The sequence below is a fragment of the Falco rusticolus genome, chromosome 5 (genome assembly GCF_015220075.1).
Source record: "Falco rusticolus isolate bFalRus1 chromosome 5, bFalRus1.pri, whole genome shotgun sequence".
In the NCBI taxonomy this organism is placed as follows: domain Eukaryota; kingdom Metazoa; phylum Chordata; class Aves; order Falconiformes; family Falconidae; genus Falco; species Falco rusticolus.
Window position 1 is genome coordinate 17,331,543 of NC_051191.1, and position 19,227 is coordinate 17,350,769.

General features: G+C 38.5%; 1 protein-coding gene across 10 annotated transcripts in view; it reads right to left on the bottom strand.

Moving 5' to 3' along the window:
- Positions 1-19,227, bottom strand: part of MAGI2 (membrane associated guanylate kinase, WW and PDZ domain containing 2) — a 755,449-nt gene that overhangs the window by 147,748 nt on the left and 588,474 nt on the right. For all 10 annotated transcript variants that reach the window (XM_037389565.1, XM_037389568.1, XM_037389566.1 and 7 more), the window contains 3 exons: positions 12,029-12,086; positions 4,477-4,598; positions 2,835-3,017 (listed from right to left, as the gene is read on the bottom strand). In XM_037389565.1, the coding sequence (XP_037245462.1) occupies positions 2,835-3,017; positions 4,477-4,598; positions 12,029-12,086 (363 nt within the window). The remainder of the gene's footprint in view (positions 1-2,834; positions 3,018-4,476; positions 4,599-12,028; positions 12,087-19,227) is intronic.

A 19,227-nucleotide genomic window follows, 5' to 3' on the forward strand; every position in this document is an offset into this window, starting at 1 on the left:
CAGCTGGGAGCACCAGCACCTGTGGTTATTCCTTACACCCAAGTTACCTCAGTTATAGCACCATTGTCCTCAAGGTCTCTACTGTGATGCCCTACTGCCACAATATGATATTCTGGTAATTTATCAAAGCCTTCTATAACTGTGATCATAGCTACAGTGCACATAAATTGTACAGTAACATGACATGACATGCAGTTCATGTCAAAAGAACAAATAAAATTATTTTCAAATCTCTATTCATCATCCAGTAATGCCTACCTAACAAACAAAGGTACATATCTAATTCCAAACAGTTTTAAAACATAAGTTTAAAAGTTTTATGAACAAAATCTTATTGATGGAACCTGGGAGGTTTTCATATCTCCAGCTGATAAGACTGTAAAATGGCTGAATAGGGAGAGAAAATTCTACTTCAGGAAGTGTAAAAAGGATTGGATATCAGGAAATACAAGCACTTTGTGGAACAGTGCTTTTATAAATACTCTGACCTTAAATATCTTCTTTCAGTTTACCATTATCATATTTAGAAAATCACTTCAAATATTCATAGAAACCATGTTAGACGCCACAATCATTAGCCTGAGATCCTCCAATTACTTTACATCAGAACTCTGTCGCTCTTCTCGAAAATGAAGACATTTGAGGCCAGAATTTATTCTGAGATGTAATTTTGTATATATCAGGCTCACATAATTATAGAGTGATTATATATTTGAATGTACATTTCTGTCTTGCATTCTTAATATAGTTGAATTAATTACCTCAGAAAAAAATCAATGTTATTTCTATGCATTTTAAAGCACCTTTTTCCTATATATTCTCATCAAAATCCATGACTAAAATAATCACCATCAATAGTATTCAATTTCAACATCGAAATTTTATTAAGTTGCAGGACACTCTTTTCTAGAGAAAAGAACTCCAAATGAACAAGTTCACTAGCACCCAGCCCATGCTTCAGATGGATAAGCAAGTAACCATTTTGAGTCCTGGATCTGAGAATGCTAAACCATGACAAACAATGAAAATCTCTCATGCCGTGTATTAGGTAATATGAAAATACTGGGGAAAATGAAGTTCATGTTACTAGAATATCCTGAACTTCAGGCAGCCTGTTGTATCCTTCGTTCGCTTAATCAGCTAATTTAATTTTGCCTTTGGGAACCAAACTGCATTAAGTTAAAATGGCAACAAGAATTGAGAATTAAAAAGCTGTTAGACTAATTTTTTTATAAAACCAATGCCAACAATCTATATTCTATTTACTTCTTACATTTTGCTTCTTTATATAAATCACCTTTTATCTATTTGGCATCAGAAACATCATGCCACCTGTAATGTAAGGCTTGAGGCAAACTGAGTGTTTTTTTAAATAACCTTCATACTTCCTTCTTGCAAAGTCCTGGAGAGTCCTACAGAATAAACTAAAGATCAGGGTGATTTATCCCAACAGATGATAGTCCAGATCATTCCTTTATTACAACAAAAGAAGGATGAAAGGGAATTTCCAGAAGAATCACCTGGGACTGTTCCATCCACATTATTTGTGCCTGTGTGTGTTTATGTGTCTGCCCCCTGTACTGTAACACACTAAAAGGATCCTGCTCTGCTGCTGCGGTCCATCCGCAGAGATCTGTCACAGGCTAGGAAATTCTCTTTATCCTCACAATGACTCTGGACACCGTGAACTCAGTTTTCTGCAGAGGCAACATAAATCCCAAACTAGTATTTCTTTTATAAAGTCTTGGTAAGAAATGGAAGAAATATCATGCACATGTCCCAGTACCCATGTGCAGCCTGACTATTCTCTGAGGAACAAGGACTGCGGGGGAAGGACAGTACACAGCGATGGGGCTGCACCAACAGGACTACAGTCACTGGTTACCAGTTGCACCGGTGGAAATCCCAACTTGATCTAAAGAACAAAAATTTTCACAGTGACAGTGGTTAAGTATTGGGACAGGAGCTGACAGAAGCTGCGGGTTCTCCATCCTATAAAATCTTCTGTAGCCCCATGGATGAAGCTCTGAGAAAACTGATCCAGCCACAAATTTAGCCCTGCATTGAGCAGGAGGTTAGTGACTGGAGATTGCTGCCAACTTAAATGGTTTGATTGTTCTCTGCTTGTCTTCTCCTACAGGAGATGACAGCTGGCTTGGAAACTGAGTTCATCTTTCTCCAAAAATATTTCATCCATACATAGACCTGACATGACCCTGCAAACCCTTAAGACAGTGGTTTGCAATCTTTATCAGTCTGTGGATATGAAAATATTTCCAGTGACAGTCCAGATCATGGAAGCAGCTTTAAATCTCTTCAGAGGAAGTTTGTTTTATTTAGTTAGTTTTCACAGATGCCTATGGTCCATATGCCACACTGAAAATTTTTGCTTTGATGGTTCCAATGAGAACAATGTTGGATCAGATTTGGCTTTGATTATTCTGCAAAAACATCCTTTCTAAAGAAATAAATTTGCACTTAGTAATCTGTGCGCTCTCTGCCTGTCTCTTGTCTTTCCATGCACAGACCGCCCTTGAGTAAACTGCCTGTAAACCAAGGAACACCAGATCCCATCTTTATGGAAAGAATGCAGAGATCTTTTCTTTCTTAAAATATTGTGAAATGGGAAAAATTAGCTACTTGGCATTATTAGTAAGGAAAATTAGAAGCAAGTTTTATCTCAGAAGCTTATATTTTCTTACAGAGCAGCTGTTTACACATTAACACAGAAAGTTGTATGGAACAATATACACATTCACAGAAAGAGTGAGACTCAGAAATCTATGTCTCACTCTACATCTCAGATAAAAAGACAGAGGAATCATCTTAATTACCTGTTTCCATTTTCCCATCTTGTGCTGCAGGCCCATCAGGAATTACACTCTTCACCTGAAGAAACTCATCCGGCTCATCCCCACCAATGATGGTAAATCCAAAACCCATGTTGCTTTTCTTAAGAGTTGTGCTGAGGAAAGTCCCCTTCAGCTGTGATGCATCACGGGTGAAGAGTGGTTTTTCTACATCAGTCAACACAAACAAGAAAGACAAAAGTTCTGATCTAGTCACCACACAGGGGGGACAGCAGATAAGGTTACTGGCTGACAGCAGGTGACAGCATATGAAAACCAAGGAAATAAAGAGTGCAGGCATTCCAGGAAAAAAATATTTGTGAGTCCTTGTATTAATACAAAGCTTAAAATGTATTTCTTATCTATGGCAGATCAGCCGTAAGTACACAGTTATAAATATTCTTTCATATTAGAAATACATTTAGAAGTGGATCTCGTGTATCTAAAATAATTACAACCGTAAAATGATCTGTGAGGTAATTTTAAAACTTCTTTCCTAACCTTTAAATCCAGCTTTGATTACCAAGTAATACATTCTCCGTAATTTCCCTCGCAATTGCAAGAAGGAAAATATCCCTGGAATATCTTATTCCATTTGTTAACAAGCAGTCTAAATATTAGGTGAGTTTTTCTCTCCAACAACGTGGGGTTTTGGCATCCAACAAGTGACACACACAACCGCTGTGCAAGCACCGTGTCCCCTCTCCGCGTGCCTGGGTGTGCAGTGTGCGTGGTGGGGGCTCCCCATGCCTCTCGTCCATGCTGTGCTTGGGGAGGAAGGGTGGGAGGAAGGTGCGAAGGTTGTGACTCCGACTGCTCTTGCTACGCCCGCAGCGGCGGGGCTGGGCTGGCCGGCAGCGCAGGACATACCGTGCAGCCTGCGCGTCCCGGCGAGGTCGCACTGCCACTGGGACAGGTCATTCGCGCTGCGGGACCTCTTGGGAGCAGGGTGCAGGTGGGCAAATTTAGGCCTAGGTAAGGTTGATGAGGAGCTTTCTACTGTTACAAAGGAGAACAAGCCTCATTCTCTGGGTATAACCTTATGTTAAAGTTTATTTGTCTCTACCAATACTGTTTGCTGCTTATACAGCTCATTTTAAGCGCATTAATTTTTACGTTACCAAGAGGCTGCATTCTTGTGAACTCCTATAACACAGTGCTTGAGGCTTTTAACTTAATTGATGCTTGCTAGATGAGCTAGCTTAGAAACATACCAAACATCCGTTAACGGTAATTTAGAGAAAGTACAATTAATTATTTCAGTGTTGCCAACCTCGGGTGCTCAAAAGAGAGTTGTACATTCCCAAAAATAGAATTTATGATTTTATTTAGAAAATTACTTTGGGGCTCTTATTGCGCTTACTGTTTCTCAGCTTTTAGGAAACACTAGGGTCAACTTTTCTGTCTCTTCTCTGTGCCTCTGAAGGTTAAAGTATTTTAGGTGGCTCACGAGTCCCGCAACTCTGGGAACTCACATATTTAGGGGAGAAAAATGCTAGGAGACAGGTGATAACACTGTGAGCATTGGCAACACTACTCTTTAATCAGACTACGACAAAATCATCGTCACATCAACAGGAGAGCAGGATCTTTCATCTTAACTAAGATAGGTGACACGGTACTGTACCTCGGAAACCTTGGGCCTGCATAGGCTTTGTTCCAAGTTCTGCGTTGGGCATGTTATGCTGCTGTAGCTTCCTTTTTGCTTCTAGGACAGGGTTTTCAAATTGTGTTCTTCTATTTATGTGGCTGGAAAAAATTTGGTTTTGATTAAAAACTGGGTTCAGTTGGGGAAAATGATCATTTTCACAGTAGGATGCTGTATGTGACTTAGGTGTGTGTGGTTAGAGAGTGAAACCGTTATGAATCCCCAATGAGCCTGAGCGTGTCCCTTACACACCACCCAATTCTGTTGGGGCTGGGAAATGCACAATCCAGCGCACTGCATAATGAACAGCGCTGAAAAGTGTTCTGTCATTTCAATATGCTGAACTCTGCTACAGACAAATGGTTTTGATCTACGGGACTACATATTAAACAGCAGTACTGCTGAAGCATCTATAATTACAGTTTTTCATGTTTTTTGCACAAGCATTGTTCTGTGCATGATTCAAAGGATCTGAACCAGTTTTGTGCATTATTATCGATTAGTTGTAAGTGAAATTACTTCATCACTTACAGAAAAGGTAAACCCTAGAATACAGAGTGCTTTTATGATCACAGCTTAGAAATAAATGTAACACAGGAAATAAACTGAAGATGATTTTTTTTAATTCTATGGTATGTATCTGCTCAGCTATACAGAAAAATTGGATGTTGCAGAAACTAAGTCTGATGGTAGATCAGAACTGCGTAGATAAATATATGAAATATAAGAAAAGTTAATGTACACTTTTTTCCATGATGTTTTACATTTCCCACAACAGGTCAGTAAGCACATCTCCATCATGACACCACTAATTTTCTGTATTGTGTTTAGAACAACGATCTTAACTACACACTCTTATCATATCCTTGAATTTAATTCTTTACTTTAAGGCATACATTTTATCAATCAATGAGTAATCCTACAATCCTGTCCTGTGAGATGTTTCACATATTTTCTGAAGAAGGCAAAACAATTTAGTAGGCTGTATTAAACAACTCCACAAGCTAGGATCACAGTAGGATCACAAGGGAGAAAAAAGGCTTGTGCTGCAAGCATTGTTCTGGGGAAATAAATACGTATGTACAGAAGAGCAGGTTTTTAGACATGTCATTCGTTATTTGTTCTCACTGAGCTACTACATATTGAGTTCTGAAAATCCAATCCCAATCTTAGGCTTTAAGTCCATGAACAGGTGACCTGGGAACTTCTGAAACTATGAGATCCTAAAAAGGGTTGAACACCTTCAGTTTATATTTAAATGACGTTTTATGCCACATTAAGCACTTTTCAGGTCCCTTGGGATTCAGATTCTACCACTGGTTCAAAGTAAGTAAGTGGAATTGCCATTAAGAAGTGAGGTAGAGGAAAGGCAGCAAGTCCTATAGGAGTGCAATATACCAGGAAAACCAGGATTTAGCAGCCAGAGCTAATGAAAGTAAAAGATTTCCAGTCATGTGAAAGAGTATTTGATTTAATGAAATGAAGTAAATGTGATAGATCCTGGAGCTGCTACTTTGTTAATATGGCTATAACTCATTCAAGTGGCTGCTAACTTGCTCTTGTACTCCAAAATTTTGATTAATAGTTTTCTTGTAAATTTTAATCTATGTTGCAGACAAAGAAAGTCCCTTTTGTTTCTTTCCTTCTTTAAGACAGGCTGTTTAAGATTGTAGGCTTTCCTTTCCTAGACTTTTGCTTTCTAGTTAGACCATGCTGTAGTTGTCAGAGTCTTCAGCACCTTAGTATACTGCAACCCTGGAAACCTATGATGGAATCACAGAATCACAGAGTGGTTTGGGTTGGAAGGGACCTTAAAGCTCATCTAGTTCCAACCCCCCTGCCACTAGACCAGGTTGCTCAAAGCCACATGCAACCTGTCCTTGAACGCTTCCAGGGATGGGGCATCCACAGCTTCTCTGGGCAACCCGTTGCCAGTGCCTCACCACCCTCACAGTAAAGAATGTCTTCCTTGTATCTAATCTAAATCTATGTTTTTTTCAGTTTAAAACCATTACCCCTTCTCCTATCACTACAGGCCCTAAAAAGCCTGTCCTCATCTTATAAGCCCTCTTCAGGTACTGAAAGGTTGCTATGAGGTCACCCCAGAACCTTCTCCAGGCTGAAGAACCCCAACTCTCTCAGCCTGTCTCCATAGGAGAGGTGCTTCAGCCCTCTGATCATATTTATGGTCCTCCTCTGGACTCATTCCAACAGGTCCATGACGGAAGTGAGACAAACTTCACCAGGTAAAAATGGAGAAAGACAAGACTTACACGCATTATGAACTACTAACATAAGCATGAAAAAGGTAATTTTCATGCTACCAGCTGTCATGTCATGTATTTCAATAGTGTAAAGGAAATACTACTTTTGCCATTACACAAGGCAGATGAAACATCATGTGAAATACTACATAAAGTTCTGATCACACATGACCAAATAAAATGAATCCATAGAAAAGGTTTTACAGGAAGATGGGTGAAAGAAAGAGTCTTCTATGATAGAAGACCAAAGGAGTGTTAGCTTTTTATTCAAGCAGAATTAATTCTGATATTTAATTGCATTCTTTGAATACATTTGAAAATAAATGCTAGAATGTATTAAAGACACCAGGATTTCAGACTTGATATCTGTAGGCTTCTTACAAGCAGAAGTGTGAAATTATGAAACAGCTTTCAAAAGCAGATATGCTGTAAAATATCTAACTTGTTTTATGTTAGTATTTGATAATGTTAAAAACAGGGTTGCTACACAGTGGGTTGGGTTAGTTGCTTCAAAATAGGAATCATGTCTTATTTTAGAGGCTCTGAAGTATCGTGCCCTGGTCTCCAGCTGCCCTTCCAGAAGGGCATGGGTTTCCCATAGCTTTTGTGCCATATTACACAGATGTAACGGATTCCAGGATCACACATTTAGGACCTTGAACTACGCTCAGTGTCATGCTGTAATTGCAGGGCACATCTGAGTGCTGCAGCAGACCTCTTGCAGACCTAAGTTACAACTTATACGTGGTTCTGTGATATAAAAAAAGATGGGATTTTAGCTAATATAGGATGTGTCCATGGCTTAAGGAACATCAGTTCCTGGGTTATTGACATCACATCTAGAATCAGTTATCCACTGTCTCTCTGCAGTTTCTAGGCAGTTGAAGTTGTGGTTTAGTCCATTTACACAGAAATGTCTTCAGTAATGGTTATCTTGAAAATTACCTTTTTCTCCTAGCAGATCAGACAGAAAGACTAGCAGAGATACTTGAAGCACCTCAAGTTGTTGCTGCAACCTTAAAAATTCTTAGCTCAAATTTATTCCCATATTCTGAATGTTTTAAGGTAGTGTGCAGTCTCAAAAGCACAATGTGAGAATTCCAACAAATTCAAACTGCATTAAATACTGTGTTCAAGTGGAGTCAAAGAAAAGAGAATTATACTGATAATCAGTCATTTTTATCAGTCAGTAACACTGGATTTATATTCCTAGACTGATGAGACATGAAACACCTCCCTTTCATGCAGTTTTAAGTGCTATGCAGCTTCATGGCTAAATCAGAAAAATTGCTACTGGTGAGTTTACCTGAGAAAGAAGTTATTAAGCTAAGTAGTTCCCTTGAAAGGACATTCTAGCCTTTCATCTAGCTACTTCAACTGCATACAAAATAGATATTACTGACCTAAGTCTTAATAAGACAAGCCAAATGCGAGTTTTAGAGATGGTTACAAATAAGTGCTTTGGCGGTTAAAATAGATTTTGGATGTGATCCAAAAATGTATTGCTCATTGGACATAGTATCTAATTCAGTGAGCATTTCTATCTTCACTTTTCTTCCTTTATTTTATACAATACATATTAAATTCAAAAACCTAGTCCAAAGAGGAAAATCCAAATAATTTCTCCTAGTGTCATTGTGGCTGTACAGAAAAATCACACTGCCTTTTGTTTGCTTTATAGTCCTATGAACCTGAATTTCCCTCTGCAGAGAAGAAAGGGTAGTTGGTGCTTGTTGCTGTCCCGTGAGCTCACTGTATGCTACCTGGGGACAACCCCTCAGTGGTAGGATTTGATTTGGGGCTGCATTTAGCTGTGAAGTTGAAATACTGACTCTTGTGTTATGAGCAGGTACTGTCACCAACAGCCAGCCTATGAAACAGAGGCACCATTCTGCCATCTCACCAGTGAACAGGGGCCAGGCTAAGGTGTTTCTGTGACGGAGTTTCATGTTAGATGTGCTTAAGACAACCAAAACTCATTCTTCACAGATTTATGGGTAGTAAAACCTAGTATGCAAATTTTAGTTGATAGCCAAGATACCGAGCCCTGCCAAAAGGGTAGCACGTCTAAGTATGAGAAGAAGGAGTTTACCCTATCTCCTTTTCTTAGCTACTTTAACATATAGGGTTTTCTGGTAGTTTGTGACCCTAACTTTTGAAATTGTTGCCTATAACCCAACAAAGTAACTCTGAGGATCAGGATGCCTATAAGACAGACATTCTGACGCATAACTTGTTAGTGCCTAACTCCTGTTTACATTCACATTTTTCAGTTACTAAATCTTTATAATGACAAAAAGACCTGAAATAAGTTTTTCTGTTCGAGTAGTAACAGAGTGTTGTCAGAAATTGTAAGTCAAGGAGGTATATTTCTTCCAGAATACATACCTGTATGGCTAATTTAGCTGTTCTATTAAGGAGACCATGTCTGGAAATTAGAGCTCTGTGTTGTAGTTAATCATCCTTAAAAGGGGAAATAATCTTTTGGCAATTAGAATGCTGCAAGACCCACTGCACTCTAACAACCACATTCTTTCCATAGCCCTGCACAGCTAAGTGCTGCTGGTTCTTAGTTTATAAATTAAGAGAAAATTGCATAACACTTAACCCACTTATAGCAAACACTTCTCATTTATGTCAAATGTCTACACCTTACATATAAAGCCTAGACCTGCATAACAACACAAATGAAAATTTTAATAATGTCTCACACCTACATTCATGCATGAATAAGAGAGGAAGTTTTACTGGAGACCTTATTTTTTATCAGAATTTGCAAATATGTGAATAGTCTTTAGTAACTTTGCCAGTAAGGCCTTTGAGGTTTTTCTTTGGGTTTTTTTTTTTTTAGCTTTGCCTCTGGTCTCAGATTACATGGCTGGTCCTTGTAAGGTAAACTACAGTTTGCTCATCCTTACAAACTTCCCATGGGGTACAAATATTTCACTGAGCAGAGCAACAGCCCTTCTTTCATTGGCAGTTTTAAAGGTCTGCATGTAAAGTTGGACTGGAACGCATGAAAGTTCATAACCTAACTTTTCATGATTTACTCACATTTATGACATAATTAAGAGAGTTTATTGTAATCTGATCTTAACTAGTTAAAATTGAACTCATCTCTTGAATACTGGTAATAAAGGAGGCATGACTGCCACATTTTAGCATGAAAAATGGAACACAATTTTTGTTTCAAACTTACTGAGTTCAGACAGCAAATTAAAGTACAGCTACATTTTACTGAACATAAAACTCATGAACTTAGCATGGCTGCAGTTTTAATGCCATCCTGTTTACAACCATTCCACTTCTAAAAACCTCTGAGCCTGCAGTAGGTTTGATATATCTTTCCACAAATCTTATCTGTGGTAGGATTAATAAATTTGGCACTAACTGCCTTAAAGTATGTAATTGTATAATAACATCTGGGCCTGGTGCCTTGCGTCTGTTTACCTGCGTTGGACATGAAATAGAGATAAATACTCGTCCTGTTTCTGCCTCCGCAGTGAAGTGTGAGCCTCACTGGTGCCAGAACACCTTGGGCTGTGCTAACAACCAAGCAGGGTCTCAGTAAGAGATTAATGCACAGAAATTGCACAACACCTGTTACTCACCAAAATACTCTTAAAAACCACTGGGGCATAATTGCTTGTGTACACATACTCAGGGAGGATTAAGTAAAGAGAGATACAAGGACTCCAGCCCCTCGCTACTTGGGGACATCATAAAAGAACTCAGGCATAAAGAGAGAGGGCAATTTAATGTCATTACATAGAGACTTCAAAAACTTATCTTTTTGCTGGAATCTGGACTGACTAAGCTGATTTGGGCTGAGAGGAAAAGCAGATGGGGCTGCCGGCTCTTTCAGCTGAGGTCAGGGAACAAGCCGGGGACAAGGAAGCAGAGCTGGTGCTCCTGCATTTGGAGAATGCGACAGAAGGAGTCAGCAGGGCTATGGCCAAACGCTGTTTTCATTTGTTTGTTTGCTTTGTAGGAGGGCTAGAGAAGGTGCACGGGCATCCACAAGCTGCTTCTGCTGTTATAAGCAGTAAAGAAAGGGGCATCTTCCATCTTCTAACCCTCCAGAAATGAGGTTGTTTTTTGATCCCCCTGTCCAGCTCTACCCTGTGCACGTTAGCCACAGCACATCCTGAGGTCTGGAAAAGCGGCAGCCTCAGCATCTGCCTAGAGTGACCCTGCAGTCAACGTGCTGGTATGGATTTGAGACACCAAGGGACAAACAAAAAATTTTCTGGTTTGTATGAAACAACTAGAATAAAGTTGTTTCTGCTTAAGTGCCAGGATTTGAAGCAGAGATTTTAGGTAAGGAGCCACCTTCTCTAAAGATCTCTCTTATTTAATAAAAGAAACTAGTAGGTAGATCTTTCTGAACCTTTCAAGCACTGTCTGCACAGTGATGGGGAGAGGCTTTCCACCTCCTCTGCTATATACTTTGTGTAGACAGCCACAATCAGAACTGACCACTCCAAAGAGGTATCACTGTTGAATTTAGATTCACTTTGCCTAAGTCTCATTCACTGTATTGAGCTAAAAACCAGGTAACATTCTCTGTGATTTACTTATTTTATGCAGGAACTGGCCAGAACAGGTTCTACCTATTACTTCAAATGAAAACTTTCTGTTGCCCTTTGCACAGAGGAACAAGAAGTTTTTTCTTGTTTCATGAACTAAAATAAAATCTGAAAAAATGAAAGCAAGGATTGTGCTACGAAAATAGAAATTTATATTCTTTTATTTTCAGCTGCACTTTTAAGTACAAAATAAAACACGACGTTGCTGAAATTTTATATGCATCATATAAATAACCTCCCTTCTGGTACAAACAGTATAAACATCTGATTTGCAGCAGGAAGGACTACTCAGAAAAGGATCTTAACAGAGCTAAAATGATTATGTTTTTCCCTATTCATTGATTATCAAGATCTCTACCTTGTGGATATCCAAAGCTTACATAAAAAATACAACATTTATTTAATGAATATGATCTTTGTACAAGTATCAGCTGGAATGATACCTTGAAATCAGATCCTGAAGGAAGAGAATGACTGAATGCCTGAGTCACTGGTCTGAGACCCATTGAATGTATTTGGACACATTAGCTGTATTGATGACTGAGAATTCCTGGTATACCCTCAGTTTAACATGTCAAGTAATTGTACCCATGCCTTGCCAGGCTAAGCACTGCAGAGGATATTAATATTAGGTTATGACATATTAACAGCAACTTAATATTGAACTTGGGAACTTACTCAACATAATAAGTGCCATAAATGGGATCATCAATTTTCTCCCAGCCATATGGAAGCTCTGAAAAACAAAGAGTTGTCTCTCTCAGTAAATACAGTACAGAACACTAAGACTTCTAATAACAAAATTGTGGCTCTTTGCTGGTGTTGAGGGAAATTAACTTGACAGTGAAATTAGATACAGTGATCAAAGCAAATGCCAAATCTTGAACACACCCCATGGAAGCCACAAGTAGTATTAACGTGAAAACTGCATGCAAACACAGATCTCAGTTTCTAGAAAAACACATTTTCATTGAACTACTCTATTGTTCCAACAGCTGTACCAGCCAACAACTGCAGCACATCTTGTATGACATCACCACCGGAGGAAGTGAGAGCATTCTGTTTTCCCAAATAGGTACACACACACAAAAAAAGTAATTTGCTTTTTGAGCTTCTTTCTTTGCTAGGAATGCTGGAAAAGTTGTTCTAGACGGAACAAAAAGAGTTTGCTTTCTGCCATGTAAGTACAGTAAGTATACCTAAATGCTCCTGAGAAGTTTGTACTATTCATCTTACTATGATGGCAATTCCACAGCCTCCAAAGGCATCCTGTTCCAAAGCTTAGTTAGACATCAGGGACATCAAAGTACAAAGTAGTACATGGCAGTACAAACCAAAATAAGATATTACAGCATCTTCTGGCCATAAAACTAATTATATTTTGCAGAAATAGAGATCCCTAAAACATTCTGCTATTAACAATTAAAATTTTAACTGGATTAATTTAATGCACTCAGAAATCAATCTTTCATGTACAACCAAACTGTCATATATATATTCATATACATCCATACATATTTTATTATCACTCACAGTGAATGCTTAAAAAATTTTTATACTGCCAACAGAACTTCATCTTGTATTTAAAAGGCACCAGACAGATGTGACAAGTATCTCAGTCAACACGAAGAGAGTAAAAACCTTAGTGCCAGATGTGATGACTTTGATGGAGGAGACTCACAAAAGGATGGGCATTCCCATCACACACAGATACTGATTTCTGTGCCGTTAGACTATGGCACAATATATGGAGAGTGGTATTGAGATGCTGTAAGGAAATTTGATTCTGGAATTCCGTATCTCAGATTTTTTGTCCTTTTTAAACTCAGTTGCACTTTTCAAGTAACTTTTGGGAGACAATGAGTACCAAACTAGACAGAGCAGAACTGATGTAGTGCATACTGAACAAGTCATTAAACTGGCCATAAAGAAGTACTCCTGGATACTCCTGGATGATTTGAGCTTTTTTTTTTTTTTTCTTTCAGTGACAATGTGAATAGACAGTTATTGATGTGCTCTAAAAGGCAAATAGGAAAGTAAAGCCTGACTGGAAATAGGGAGATTAAAGACTTAAAAAAAAATCTTAAGAAATTGTTTTATCTCTGCCTTAAGACTGCTGTGGTCTTCATGTAACATTGACCTCAAAGAATGTTCCTGCTCAGCCTATTCCAATACTGCAATGGAAGATACAACCCTCTGCCAGAGACTGGCAGATGAAGAGCTCCCCGTTACTTTTTTTGTAACAAAAAGCTCAAGGACTTCCTTAATGTTGATACTCAATTCTTCCTCTTATTCTTAAAATATTGTTAGCATTGAAATCTTCACAGGTCCAGACTCCAAACTGCTTTTGTCAGGGCTATTTTGTTATTGTCACTTCGTAGCAATAAATGCAGCATAAGGTATTTAAGCAGGTCACAGAATCACAGAATGGTTGAGGTTAGAAGGAACTTTTGGAGATTATCTCACCCAACCCCTCTGCTCAAAGCTGGGTCACCTAGACCAGGCTGCTCAGGAACATCTCCAGCCAGCTTTTTAATGTCTCCAAGGATGGAGACTCCACAACCACAACTCCACAACCTCTCTGGGCAACTTCTTCAAGTGTTTGATCACTTACAAGTGAAGAAGGGTTTTTTTTTCAGAATTTCCCATATTTCAGTTTGTACCCTTTACCTCTTGTCCTGTCACTGGACACCACTGCAAAGAGCCTGTTTCCATCTTCCTTGCACCTCCCTTCATGTATGTATTTAGACTGATAAAATCTCCTTTGAGGATTCTCTTCTCCAGGCCAAAGAGTCCCAGTTCTCTCAGCCTTTCCTTATAGGAGAGATGCTCCAGTCCCTTAATCATCGTAGTGGCCCTTCGCTGAACTCTCTCCTGTATGCACATGTCTCTCTTGTACTTGGTAGCCCAGAACTGGATCCGGAACTCCAGCTGTGTCTCACCAGTGCTGAGTAGAGGAGATGGATCATCTCCCTTGATCTGCTGGCAATACTTGCCAGCTGCAGCCCAGGAGGCTACTGGCCTGCTTTGTGCAATGGCAGTTGTCACTGGCTCATTGTCAAGTCACCAAGCATTACAAAGCTCTGGTGTTGCTCTTTTCAGACCTGCTCAGAACTTGGGTAAAATCTGTGTGTAACTGACCCTGCAACGGTTCCCATAAAGTCCTGTATATCCTGAGACAAGACTATGTAATGTAATCCATAAATATTCAAAAAGAAAGCAACTGATACGCAAATTCTGTACTGCCCCTACAGTAAGTTTCATTCCCAATGCATGCAAGATAAAGGCAGTCATTTGCTATCAGAAAATTATGTTTTTACTTAACCCTATGACACAGAATGAATACAAAGTACCAATTTAAATACTATAGATACAACTTATTTTCATGTAACCTTACAAGGTTTTCTTCCCCTAATTAACTTACTGTTGCTTTCGTATCTGGCCATCTAAAATTACATTTCCTTAGAGAAAAGTGAGGCAAGTACTGGTCCAATCTGTACATAAAAATACTCACAAACACACATGCATGCATATGCCACACAGAGAGATATATGCGTAGATCCCTTTCCCAAAGTGTATTAGTAGATGGAGTTTTTTACAACTATGAAATAAAAAAAAAGAAAGTAGAGCTTTTGCCCAAAGTTAGAAGTTGGTATTTTTCTACAAATATATACACTTTAAAATATATAGGTGCAGAGGACATTTTTTATTTCATGTATTTATGAAAATCTGAAATAATCTGAGGATTTACTATTAACCTATTGGCCTACTTTTCCTAAAGTAATCATATATAACTGTATTTATGAACTGGCAAACTATTGAGAAGGTAAATGGCAAATCCCACTTTGTAGTGTAAAAGTCTGTAAACACTTAGTTAATTTCACATATTATGGAGAACTCATTTTTAAATGCATGGATTGAACCTCTGATTATCTAACACCATAAAACAGTCATGTGTTCAGAAGAAAGGAAATAAAAAATTACCTTCCTGTACCATAATAGATATAAACTCTATGTAAGGCAATGCTCTAATTTCATTTTCCCATTTGAGATGCAGCCTGTAAGCTATGTTTAATTAAAATTCTGTGTTGACCAGTAAAATGGAATTGCCAGAGCACAAAGTCAAGCCCCTCGCCCACCAACTATGGCAGATAAGGTTAGTGGAGCGTAGTTTACTACAGAGCTTCTGTTAGAAGAATCTTGTGCTACATTTGCTTTCAGGAGCACTGTGATTATTTTTCATTACACTAAATATCTATTCCATTTTGCACTATTGAAATGAAAGATTACAGGACAGAAATACTTTAGTGCTTCATAAAACAGGAAGCTAAGCATTTACCAAATTAGGGGTGAGGGCATTACAGCTTCTCTTTTCCATTTCATTGTACCCAGGGATGATCATTAGGGATGAGAGTGAACTGTAAACATTTATAAAAGAGAATTGTTATAAAACACTTGTGAAGGTTACTGTTGGACACCTTGATTTGAAATGGGAAAGGGCTATAAATTATAGCGTTCTCTGATATTCATTTGGTAGCACTAGCATGCTAGTTCATGTCTAATTTCTGCAACCAATTGTTTCATGGGTACTATGCTATATGAAGTCTTCATTTTCATGAGCTCAACACTGCTATCATTCATGCCTTTCATTCTGTTGACTCCGGGAGGCTTTCTCTATAGAAAGAAATCCTTCTTTCTACAGAAGGAAAACCCCCATAAATCTACAATTTATTTTCAGTCTCCAAAATCTTACACTGCATTCCCACAGATCTCCTTTCGTCCAGTGGAGGGCCTGTTCAGGAACATTTGTAAAATCACCATTTAAAAATCAGCAATAGTTTGCGCAGCAGCTGGCAATGCTGATAGCACGAGTGGACGGAAAGGTGCTGAAAGATTTGCATAGTATGTTTATACGCTCCGGTTTTCACATCATGCTTTATTCCTTACCACAGAAGCAGCATCTAGGTAACACTGCAGCAGTCATGCAAAATAAAAAAAAGATCAAAAAGGAACAGCTGATACTAAGACACTTTGCTCAGCATGAATCTGGGTAAGATTTCAGATGCAGAAGGAGCTGCATTTCTAAAAATTAAATGACCAATGGTAACAAAAGCCTTTATATTTTCAAAGAAATAAAGAAGGAAAGAAAGAATGAAAAAAAGACAGACTAATATGAATTCAAGCAGGTCACTTCAACAATCAGTGGTAGTGCTTCCCCATCACAGCCTGCTTATGCTAATCATCCAGATGCTCTTCTTCTGCCTTCTGAAAGCTGTTGTGTTTCACAATGATTTTTGATGGTGCCACTTAACCTTCTCTGGGGATGGAGGAAAAGAGTATGTTTTGGATCTCAATGTTCCAAGATGAAAAAGCATATTACCAATACTGAAGATTACTTTTTCTAAAGTTTATGAAGTACTAAATGTGTTAAAGAGAGTCATAAAAACCTCCGAAGGTTTCAGGACAGCTAGCATTGTGTCATTACCCTACTGACAGACTGGAAAGACAGACGAGGGCACATTTTTTTAATTGGCTGCAATCAAAATCTTTGTATAGTACAAAAGAATATAGTATGAGAGAGAAAAAGAAAATACAGTGCCTGCTGAAGATGTTGTCAATAAGGATGTGGAAGCTGTGGAAGTCACTGTGAGTTTGGTTCACCTGCCTTGTTAACACCCAGCCACAGGTCAGGAAGCCTTTTCTAACCTATATATGAGACTTTTTCCAAAAACTATTGTATCTTTCCACTCAACAACCTGTGTTTTATCTCTTGCTTTCTCTCTCCCCTTACTCCCTGTTTCAAATCCAGTTTTACCTTTTCAAGTCAGTTACTTACTACAGAGGGTAGGTATCAAAAGAGCTGGGTTAAAAGTTACAAAATACCATGCAGCTCCACAGTCCAATGCAGCTGCACACTCCAGTTTCTTTCAGAGACACGGTCTTTGCAAACATTTAACTGTAAGTCTAAAGCAGTGTTCTTCATTGCATAGTTTACAAAAAAAACTTGCCTGCAATACCCTAAGGCACAGCACACAGATTACTGGGGAGCGGATGCTGCTCAAGGCATGCTATGCTGCTCCCGCAGGAGCAGGGGGCTGGAGATGTCCAGTTTGAATGGTTTCGTTAGTGCACATCCACATTGCCCAGCTGATGATACATGAAAGAGATATAGTAGTTGTGTTGCTGCTCCTGAATCCTTCTGTTACAGCGTGCCATAAGGAAAGAGAGGATAATATTGCTCACCGAAAATCAGTATTTAACCTACTATCTCCGTATCTGTGTGAATTCTGCTAGGTCACCTATCTGCGCACCATCTGGGAGTTCCAAAAAACAACAACAAAAAATCAACATGTATATGCTATGGTAAAATCCTTCATACTACCTCAACAGGTTCTTCCATTGAGCCATGTTTAAAATGTCACTGCCTGAGCTGGAAAATGCAAGTACTAACATGGACTTCTCTATGCAAGCGTACAAATCAAAAGCTGTGGGAGAAAATAAATTAGATAAAAACCATGGAAGTTGAACTCAGTGAAATAACAACAAAGGCAGGGCGGACAACTCCACCTCCACAGCAAAAACAAATTCACTCTTCCTGTCATGGAAGACCTGGAAAACTTACGGAACATACCAACTCAAGCCAAGTCACCTAAGCTCAATTTCAGTTACACTCATGTTCTCCAACTGCCATTCTCATACCAGCAAAATTCACAAAGACATGACTGTTTATATTCTTTCTATAATGACACACCATTCATGTGTAATTTATTCCCATGAATAAAATGGCATTATGCATAATTTCTTCTTGCACAATGGAAACAAATGTCTAAGTAACATTCACATCTGATAAATGCGTCTTCTTCCTTCTGTGCAGCTTATTGTGACATGCTACATCCTTAATTGTGCAGAATGCAGATTACTATGTATTACTATCAATTCAATAATATTTTCTCCCAGCACTGTTACCAAGTGAAATATTGCCAACAGTAGGGATATTCTTAACATTAAGTAGAGTTGATCCCTCTGACATGCAGAACTGTGTAATGTCTAATCAAGAATTGCATTAATACAGTGAAAAAGTACCAACTGAAGTAGTGAGTTTAAACTAGCAAAACCAAGTTCATAAGGGGCTTGTCAGCTATTCAAATAAAAACAAAAGAAATGCAATTGAAAAGAAATTAGGGGAAGAAAAGACCTTATATGTTAATAATTTAGTTAGGTTATTGTAGACAGTACCTGAGATGGTTTCCTTAATAAAGCCTTGGTAAAGAATTCAATTCTTAAGTTTAGTGGACAATAGCTTAAGATGGTCAGACTACTCTCCATGGACCTTTCAGAGAGAAACCTTAGGGTTTCTGTTAAAAGATTCTAAACAAACTAAAAACTTCTGTTTTCCACATTTAGAAATAATAGATCGAAGGAAAGCAGTAAGTCACTGAAAAATATTTATTATTAAAACTTTAGATTTTTTCATCAGACCATGTTATCCCTTTGTCTTGTTCTCTGTCCTTACTCCTGTGTTATTTGTGCTGGGTACTTGGTTTGTATTACAGAATATTTGTGGAGAGAGAAGCTTAAATCAGCTCCTTGTTGATCTCACAATTCCCAGCAAAGTGACTAGCGTTTTGCTGGGGAAATAGAGGCTGCTAAGAAACAGTGAAAAATCTCCTTTTTTAGCTGTAAGTTCTTGCCCAGGAGACTGGATATGAATGTATCCAGGCTTCCATGGAATTATTAAACAGCTCTGCGCCTTAACTTCCAAGAATAGTTTGGGATAATTTCTGAATGCTGTGTTAATTACATGTTATCTCAGTTTTAATACAACAACGGGTACATCTCAACAGAGTCACTGAAACTCTTATCCTCACAGCTCCCAG